Source organism: Aegilops tauschii, chromosome 2 (assembly GCF_002575655.3).
Source record: "Aegilops tauschii subsp. strangulata cultivar AL8/78 chromosome 2, Aet v6.0, whole genome shotgun sequence".
Lineage (NCBI taxonomy): Eukaryota > Viridiplantae > Streptophyta > Magnoliopsida > Poales > Poaceae > Aegilops > Aegilops tauschii.
In genome coordinates, this window is record NC_053036.3 from 169,200,546 (window position 1) to 169,210,270 (window position 9,725).

At 52.2% G+C, this 9,725-nt stretch overlaps 1 protein-coding gene across 1 annotated transcript; it reads left to right on the forward strand.

Annotated features, from left to right (window-relative positions):
* Positions 1-6,605: 6,605 nt before the first annotated feature.
* Positions 6,606-9,002, forward strand: LOC109782869 (obtusifoliol 14-alpha demethylase-like). Its single transcript, XM_020341495.4, has 2 exons — positions 6,606-6,959; positions 7,030-9,002. Exons 1-2 carry the CDS (start codon positions 6,609-6,611, stop codon positions 8,041-8,043), a joined length of 1,365 nt encoding a protein of 454 aa, XP_020197084.2. The 5' UTR covers positions 6,606-6,608; the 3' UTR covers positions 8,044-9,002.
* Positions 9,003-9,725: the final 723 nt, after the last annotated feature.

Below are 9,725 nucleotides of genomic sequence, written 5' to 3' on the forward strand. Positions count from 1 at the left end.
GAGGCTCGAGTGCCAGAAGCAGGCGTGCTCCCGAGGTCGGGCCACGGGTAGGAGCTCCCGAGGCTGGTGGCTAGGGGAGCTCCTCCTGAGGCGACGCCGGCCTCGCAGACGGAAGAGCTGCTGAAGGCTTGAAGAGTCGTTCTTCGAAGACACCGGGCTCCTGGGGCAGGCGCCTGGACGCCCTTTTGGTGATGTCGTCTGCTTCTTTGTTCGTGCCTCGAGGCACATGCTATAGCTCCAGGCCCAGGAATTGCTTCTCCATCTTGCGTACCCCCGCGAGGTACGCCTCCATGTGCTCGTCCCTCGGCTCATTAACTTTGTTGGAGAAGTTAACAAGGAGCTGGGAGTCGCCCCTGATGGTGAGACGCTTCACCCCCAAGGCTGCCGCGGCCTTGAGGCCGGTGATCAATCCATCGTACTCTGCTATGTTGTTGGAGACCTTCTCGCCTCGCTGGAAGCAGAGCTGCACGGCGTAGTATAGCTTGTCTTGGGTAGGCGACATGATCACGGCTCCAGCCCCCGCGCCCTGGCATACAAATGCGCCGTCGAAGTACATGACCCAGCCATCTGGTGCTTCACTTCCCGGCGAGAGGGATCGGCCCTCACCCGCTTCGGGCTCTGGGGTGTCGGTCCATTCTGCCACAAAGTCGGCAAGTGCGGCTCCCTTGATGACCCTGGTTGTGCTGAACTCCAACTGAAATGCTTGTAGCTCGATGTTCACTCTTCCCGCAGCATTGGGGCTCCGTAGTACCCTCTCAAGTGGGTAACCTAAGATGACCTTAATCGGGTGACCTTGGAAGTAATGACGCAGCTTACGCGAGGCCACCAGGAGTGCCAGCAAGAGCTTCTGCGGCATGGGATATCGTGCCCTTACGTCTCATAACACCGTGCTGACGAAGTACACCAGATGCTCGATGAGGGTGGGAGCGTCGACGAAGCCTGCGGCTTCCGGGGGTTGCAGTGCCTCCTGAGGTGGGGGAACCTCCGGAGCTTGGTCGCCCGTCATGGCCTCCGCAGGCCCAAGAACACCGTCTTGGAGAGCCTGATCTTCTGTGGGTGCTGCCGTGGCTTTAGATGCGCCGTCTTTGTGCTGCACCATCCCGGCCGGAGGTACGGGATTACGCGGCGCGTCCTTGGCCTGACGCTCCTCCCGGACGGCTACCAATGCCGCGCTGGCTGAGTGGGGCGTGGCGGCCAAGTAGAGCACAAGGGGCTCGAGGGGACGAGGTGCCACCATCACCGGAGGGCTGGTCAAGTATCTCTTGAGGTCTTGAAATGCCAGGTCGGCCTCAGGGGTCCACTCGAATGGGCCCTTCTTTTTCATCAGCTTGAAGAACGGCAAGGCCCGCTCCCCCAATTTAGAGATGAAGCGCCCTAGCGAGGTCACGCAGCCCGCAAGCTCCTGCATTTCTTTGAGGGTTTGCGGCAGGCTCGTGTCTTCTATTGCCTTGACCTTCTCTGGGTTGGCCTCGATTCCCCGGTGCGACATGAGGAAGCCCAACAGCTTGCCCGAGGGGACACCAAACACGCACTTCTCCGGGTTGATCCGCAGATCCATCTGGCGCGGGCTGGCAAAAGTCTCCTCTAGGTCCTGGATGAGGGTTCTCGCTTCCCGAGATTTTACCACAATGTCATCAACATAGGCTTCAGCGTTCCTCCCCAGTTGTTGACCCGGGGCGATGTGCATCAGCCGCTGGAAGGTCGCTCCAGCATTGCGTAGCCCGAACGGCATGCAGGTGTAGTAGTATACCCCACAAGGGGTCAAGAAGGCCGTCTTCTCCACGTCCTCCACCGCCATCTTGATCTGGTGGTAACCCGAGAACGCGTCTAGGAAACACAGCAGGTCGCACTCGACGGTGGAGTCGACGATCTGATCGATGTGCGGGAGAGGGAACGGATCTTGGGGGCAAGCCTTGTTGAGGTTGGTGAAGTCGACACACATGCGTTCCTTTCCACCTTTCTTGGGCATGACGACGGGGTTCGCCAGCCATTCCGGGTACCGGACCTCGCGAATGACACCTGCGGCTTCTAGCTTGCGAGTTTCCTGGACGATGAAGGACTGCTTTTCCGCGGACTGCCGCCGCGCCTTCTGCTTCACTGGGCGCACATTGGGGCACACCCTTAGATGGTGCTCGATTACTCCTCTAGGAACTCCCACCAGCTGCTTTGGCTCCCAGGAAAATACCTCCTTGTTCGCGTGCAAGAACTTTACCGATGCCTTCTCTTGGTCTAGGTCGAGGTTGGCGCCTATGGTGAAGGTAGCTCATGTGGATCCATCCTCCTCGACCGGCACTTGCTTCGTTTCGGCCCGATCCTGAGTGAATAGCTACTTCTTCTTTGTCGGCGCGGCCCCCTTAGCCCCTGGGGCGGCTTTGTCGGCCGGGCGTGGTGCCGCGGCGGCCCTGAAAGCGAGCTTGAGGGCCGTCAGAGCCTCCTTGGTGTCTCCAGCCACGGTGAGGATGCCGCTACTCCCTGGCATCTTCATGAGGTTGTAGGCCGGATGGGTCGCTGCCATGAACTGAGCCAGGACAGGGTACCCAAGGATGGCGTTGTAGGGGAGGCCGATGCGGGCGATGTCGAAGTCGACCAGCTCGGTGCCATAGTTGTCCCGGGTACCGAAGGTGACCGAGAGGCATATTTGGCCCAGGGGGCTGGTGGATCCACTACCAACCCCGGAGAAGGGCTTGTGGGGCGGAGCCTGCCGTGCGGTACGTGAAGCAAGCCACAAGCTTCCACGGAGAGCACGTTGAGGCCGGCTTCGCCGTCGATGAGGGTCTTGGTCACGGTGACGTGGCAGATGGTGGGCGTGCAAAGCATTGGGAGTGTGCCCAAGCCAGTGGTGGTAGCGGGGTGGTCCCCTGAGTCGAAGGTGACGTCGGCCTTGGGCGCCACCCATCCTGGAGGGGCTCCCTGCTGCACAGAGGCGGCGCCGATCTGGCGGAAGAACTTCTTGACGTGACGGTTGGAGGGCGGTGCTTGCGACCCGTCCAGGAGGGCTGCGACGGCGGCAGGCGCCGGCGCCGCGAAGCGTGTGACGAATAGGCCGAGCAGCTCCTCCCAAGAGGCCACTAAGGATCCTGGCAGGCTGAGCAGCCAGGCACGCGGCACGTCAGCGAGGGCCATGGGGAACCAATTGGCCATGACCTTTTCGTTGCCTCCAGCTCCCAAAACGGCCTCCTCGTATGCCAACATGAACACCGACGGATCCGCCGCGTCGTCGTAGCGAGGTGGCATCTCCGGCTTGAACTTGGTTGGCCACTGCACCCGCCGTAAGGCAGGGGCAAGGGCCCTGAGCCCCATGGCACCGTGGCGGGAGTCCGTTGGTCCAGTTGGAGGAGCAATGCCAGCCATGGGGGTCGAACGTAGAGACGAAGTCGGTGAAGGAGTGAGGCTTCGGCGCACCCCTACCTGGCGCGCCAAATGTCGGATTACGGGTTCCGGCAAACCCTAGAGGTTCGAACACTGGGGTGCGCACGAAGATCTCTCTCTCTCCCTCTAGCTCGCTCTCGCAACAATCTCAAGGCCTAGCTCGATGAACCCAAAGAACAAGTGACACGAGGGTTTATACTGGTTCGGGCCACCGTTGTGGTGTAATACCCTACTCCAGTGTGGTGTGGTGGATTGCCTCGTAGGCTGATGAGAACAGTACAAGGGATGAACAGCCTCCTGAGGAGAGGTGTTCTTGAGCTCGGTCAGCTTGTGTGGTGTCCTTGGTGGAATGGATCCAATCCAAGATGAGATCGCTACTATGGTGGTGGCTAGTTCTATTTATAGAGGCCCGGGTCCTCTTCCCAAATCTTAGGCGGGAAGGGATCCCCACAACGGCCAAGTTTGAATAGGGACAACTAGTACAAGCTATCCTGACAAAAGTTGGTCTTCGCCTGCCAAAGGCTCTGGTGATGACGCCGTCATGGGCTCCGCGGTGACCTCCGTCCTGCCGTCCTGCTGGTGTTGGTCTCGTTGCATCGATATGGAAACCTTTGTCTGATGCCTCGGGACTCCTCGCCTGCGCTTGCCCCTTTAGCACCAAAGAGAAAACTGGCACTCTGCGCCCGCTGGCGCCCGCCTGGCCTTGGTCGTCATGGCTCACGTCACGCGCACCTCGCGAGGTGCCCCTTGCCTTGATATCTCCGCTCCTCGGGAGCCAGCCTAGCGAGGCCGCCCCACAGGAGGTCTTGGTGTCGTCCGCCTCGCGAGGCCTGGCCCCTCGCGAGGGTCTTGAGCGATCGCTGATGAAGATGGGCCGTACCAGGCCATTGATGGAGCCACGCCCTGGACCGCAGGCAGGTAAGTCTGGATACCCCCGTTATCAGGACGTCGACAACAACCATCGAACAACCGAAATAGTTAGTGGTATGAACCAGATTTTCCTTTTTTTAACCTAGTACAAATCTTTGCCGAGTAGTACCATGGAAAACAGTCAGTAAATTGTTTGCCGAGTTTTGATGAAAAAACACTTGTCAAACATGGCTTTGCTAAAACGGTATACACCGAGTGCGTTGTACCGAATGTAACACTCGACGAACCGTTTGCTGAGTGTTTTTGGCCTTTGTGGAGTGTACCTGCCGCTAGGCAAATAACTTGATTTCTGTAGCGGGAGATTGTTTTATCAACCATCAAACATTTCAGTGACGGCTCCAGGAATGAGCAAGGCCCCGGGCCATGCCCCGGCCTGCTTGGGCCTGGCACCGCCACTGGTACACTCCACCGGTTGTACTGGCAGTTAATTAACCACGTTTTGCTAAAAAAACTAATTAACCACGTGGTATTGTTTACATGTGGTCGATCTCTTCGAATGCCTAGTGTACACGAGATAAGGACGAAATTAATTAACCCTGCGAACAACGAACTTCCTCCTCTACCTATAAATATCCGCGCCGGGCGTTCCCTACTTCTCCATCTCCCACTGCGTCATTTTGATCGCCGGGTAGCTCAGACAGAGGCTTTTTTCCGAACTGAAGCTCAGACAGAGGTGAGCGAAGAGTACCATCTATAAGGTAAAAACACGCATTAGATCCCTACACCAGCGCTTCACTTGCCATACCACCGGACACTACAAATTGCTTGAAGGCTAGAAGCAGCTGTGTTAGGTACGTATAAGCTCCGGTGAAACCCTTAGTGCATGCTTATATATGTCATGCATCCGTCGAAAAGGGCTATATGCACTCTCTGGGTTTGATGCAGGTCCTTTTCTAAAAATAAAAAAAGTTGGTCGGATTACCGTCTTATATATGTTCCATGGAATTATACCTAAAATGTTTGTGATAGAATTAAGCATGTATATGTAGCTCTCTTTTATCTCAAACAAATTCTTTGAATATTTTCTACCAATCTATATGCTACATAGACAGACCTCACTAGCAAGCATTAATAGCCATTTTTCTGCTCCCACAAAGAGGCAAATCACCAAAAATATTGTACTCTTGGATTCGCTAGGTTGATCTAGCAACCGCCATCTGGTGTAGAGACATGGAGAGCCTCTCTGTCAGCAGCATGTATTCGTGCATTATATGTGGATTTTAAATTTATCTCATTTAGTTATAGCATGTTAACTTTTTATTAAAAAAATGTTTTATTTTGTTCAGCAGAAATTTCTCACATGTTTTGAATCTTGACGGATGAGTTTATATTCAATGCAATATTTTGGGATTAAATCTGCAACTCCACGACTATATGTGGGATATCATCTGGTATATAAATATCTAGGATCAAAAAGCACATACATCTTAAATATACCGATAAGTTGTCACTTTTGGACAACCTCCTGCCTACAAAATATAACGGTGGACACCTATTTCTAAGACCCAATAAATTATAATATTATGAAAATAGATGTTAGCTTTTAGTTCAGCTGTCGGTAAGATACAGTTTGAGTTTATTATTATTTCCCTGGAGGCATAAGGGCCACTAGGGCAATTTACTTTATTGATTGATGGAGGCATGAGGCCATTGGGAAAATTGAACCATGTTTCTGGCAGTACTCCAGGTAGGTATAGAGAAAACATGGGACCACGAGTGCTAATAACAAACGGATGAATATCACCCGAAAAACTCTAAGAAAGTACACTAAAAACTTGCATCGCTATAATATAATGGAAACATTTTATGTCCGCAATATGGATATTCATTTTAGCATGGCAGCAAACAGAAGTGTTGCCATATGGATGTTTCAAAAACAACTTAATTAGTGATGGGGCAAGTACTGAATCATTTTACCATGTTTTTACCAAAAGTTTTAGATAACCGTGATGTAGCCATGCTATAGAGACTTGAGCAGGGTGATGCTAAATGGTATTTATATATAATTATTTGGTAAAGTTACAAAACAGAGGGGTATAGCCCGCTATACCCGTGTTATACTAGCTGTTTGAGAAGGATGCCACTATTTGGCATAGCTCCTTATTTAAAACTATGGTTTTTATGGATTTTTTCTTTGCCAGAGTTCTTACGGTATTAGCTCCAATATCATCTGGATTGCGAACATGGAATTAGCAATAGTCCTCTGGGTAGCATGTTTTCCTATTTTCTTGGCAATCTTGTCGACAATGATGGCCCGACGACGACCGACGGTCTCCCAAACAACGAAGCGATCACCTTCTCCACCGCCCATGGCCCCAGGGGCTCCCCTTGTTGGGATCCTCCCGGCGCTTCTCGCCAAGGGCCCGCTGCAAGTGATTCGCAACGCCCACACGGAGATGGGGAGCGTGTTCACGGTGAGGCTGTTGCATCGCAAGGTGACCTTCCTGGTTGGGCCAGACGTGTCGAGCCATTTCTACCAAGGGCTGGACATGGAGATTAGCCAGGACGAGGTCTCCCGGTTCACCATTCCGACTTTCGGCCCCGGCGTCGCCTTCGACGTGGACTTCGCTACTCGTCGCGAGCAGTTCCGCTTCTTTGGTGACGCCATGAAGCCGGCCAAGCTCAGGACTTACGCCGGACTTATGGTGCGCGAAGTCGAGGTAAGAAATAAGATGATATGTCTAGTAGCCTTGATTTTCTTGTTAACTATTGCATATGTCACACATGCAGGAGTACTTTGCTAGATGGGGACAGTCCGGCACGGTTGACTTGAAGCAGGAGCTAGAGCACCTCGTCACGCTCGTAGCCAGCCGGTGCTTGTTCGGGGAGGAGGTCCGGGCCAAGATGTTCGGCGAAGTCGCAACGCACCTCCGTGAACTCAACGACGGCATGCGCCTCGTCACCATCATGTTCCCGCACCTGCCCATCCCGGCGCACCGCAGGCGCGACAGGGCGCGTGCTAGGCTCGGCGAGATATTCTCCGACATCGTCAGCTCCCGCAAAGCAAGCTACCCTGACGGCGGCCCTGACGACATGCTGCAATGCCTGATCGATTCCAGGTACAAAGACGGCCGCGCCACGACCGAGACGGAGGTCGTCGGGATGCTTGTCTCGGCGCTGTTCGCGGGGCAGCACACAAGCTCCAGCACGAGCACGTGGACCGGAGCGCGCCTCCTCGTGCGCGCCAACTCCGAGCACCTGCGCGCCGCCGTCCGGGAGCAGGAGCGGATCGTGGCACGGCACGGCGACCGCATGGACTACGAGGTCCTGCAGGAGATGGACACCCTCCACCGCTGCGTCAAGGAGGTTCTGCGGCTCCACCCGCCGGCGATGATGCTGCTGCGTCACGCGCGCCGGAGCTTCACCGTGCGGACCAGGGAGGGTGACGAGTACGAGATCCCGGAGGGGCGCACCGTCGCGAGCCCGCTGGTGCTCCACAACTGTCTCCCGCACGTGTACAGGGACCCGGAGAGGTACGAGCCGAACAGGTTCGGTCCGGGCAGAGGGGAGGACGGGGCCGGCGGAGCATTCTCATACACGGCGTTCGGTGGCGGGCGGCACGCCTGCGTCGGCGAGGCGTTCGCGTACATGCAGATCAAGGTGATATGGAGCCATCTGCTGAGGAACTTCGAGATGGAGATGGTGTCGCCGTTCCCCGAGACGGACTGGAACGTGGTCATGCCGGGGCCCAAGGGGAAGGCCATGGTCCGCTACAGCAGAAAGAGGATGTCAGCGGCCGCCTAAATCACGAGCTGATAGATGCGCTACGTGTATCTACTTCATGTTGCATGTTTACTTTCTCCTCGCACCAATAAATTGCCGTTCTAAAGTAAGTTAACTGTTGCGCTTGAATTAGGAGTACTGTATTTGTTCGACAAGCCAATGATGGAGCGCCTTTCGTGAGAGTGGCATGTATATACAGTGGTGACCGTGTGTGTGTACTATAGCTGAGCACTTTAAGACTTGTCAAGTTTTTTTTTGCGGGGATGACTTGTCAAGTTATCATACCGCCTCTTGGCAAAATACTAGGTCGATCCGTTTTTATTTACTTCGCATACTAGCTTTGACTGAAGTCAAATTTTGTAAAGTTTGATCAAGTTTGAAGAAAACAGTGTGAAAAATTTACAGCAAAAATTTATATGACGTGAAAATATGTGGTGTATATATTACTAATATAATTTTCCTACAAAGTTTAAGTCCAAAAAATTCCAGGAATCTCAACACCAAACTGTCTGGACGCCGATGGTTCATTATTCTCAGGTGGTACAAGTATCTAGTCTGGTTGTATTGATTGGGTCAGCCCGCAATTGTGCTAATGTGAAATGCTCGTAAGAAACATGCAAAATGAGGCAGATTATAGATGGCGTTCCCTCGCCTATAAAAAATAAAAGAAGTTAAAAGGTCGTTTCCGATGTGTGTCCGTTTGAAGAAACTGTGCAAGTTTTCAGGTGCGAAGATGTGTCATCATGACATTTTTGTAATTAATGATGTGAATCGGCCGACCGGCAGGCTCTCACGCCAGTAGAACGCACATGCTCAACGCGTCTCGTAGGGCCCACACCACTCCCTTTTCCGTGGACCGTGTGTGTGTGCACTTTGTTGTTGTTCTTTTAGGAAGACTATATCTAAACGCTTTGAAGACTTGACAATATATTATACCGTATCTTAGCAGAATATAAGACGTAAATTTGATTATAATTCAAAATTTTCTAATTCAACCAAGTTCATAAATAATATAAACATCTATAATACTAAATAAATGCACTGCCAACACCTGCAATTATGCTATGTGAAATGCCTGTAAAGAACATGCAAAATGAGGCAGATTATAGATGGTGTTCCCTCGCCTAAAAAAACAAAAGAAGTTAAAAGGTTGTTCCCGATGTGTGTTCGTCTGAAGGAAGTGTGCAAGTTTTTCTGATGCGAAGATGTGTCATCATAATTTTTTGTAATTAATGATGTGAATAGGCCGACCGGCAGACTCTCACGCCGGTATAACACACGCGCTCAACGTGTCTCATAGGGCCCACACCACTCCCTTTCCTGTGGACCGTGTGTGTGTGCACTTTGTTGGGGTTTTTTCTTTTTTGAGGGAGACTATATCGAAACACTTTAAAGACTTGACAATATATAACAAAATATAAGACGTAAATTTGATTGTAATTCAAAATTTTCTAATTCAATCAAGTTCATAAATAATACTCTCATTTCTGTAAGAGGTTATTTTCAGGACTTGAACCCATGACCTCATGATCAGAAGACAGCAGCTTCACCACTGCGCCAAGGCTCCCCTATAATAATAAATAAATACACCACCAAAACATATTTCGTGGCAATATCCACGGCTACTGAATTCATATGCTACTAATAGTTTCTCTACAAACTTGGTCAAAAAATAATTTGTGACATTGTACAAAGTTTGCTAT

What these genes read in the sequence shown, in the direction of transcription:
- LOC109782869 (XM_020341495.4), top strand. Translation starts at nt 6,609, where the DNA reads ATGGCCCCAGGGGCTCCCCTTGTTGGGATCCTCCCGGCGCTTCTCGCC. An exon ending in TTATGGTGCGCGAAGTCGAG is followed by an intron (nt 6,960 to 7,029) that starts GTAAGAAATAAG and finishes TCACACATGCAG; the next exon opens with GAGTACTTTGCTAGATGGGG.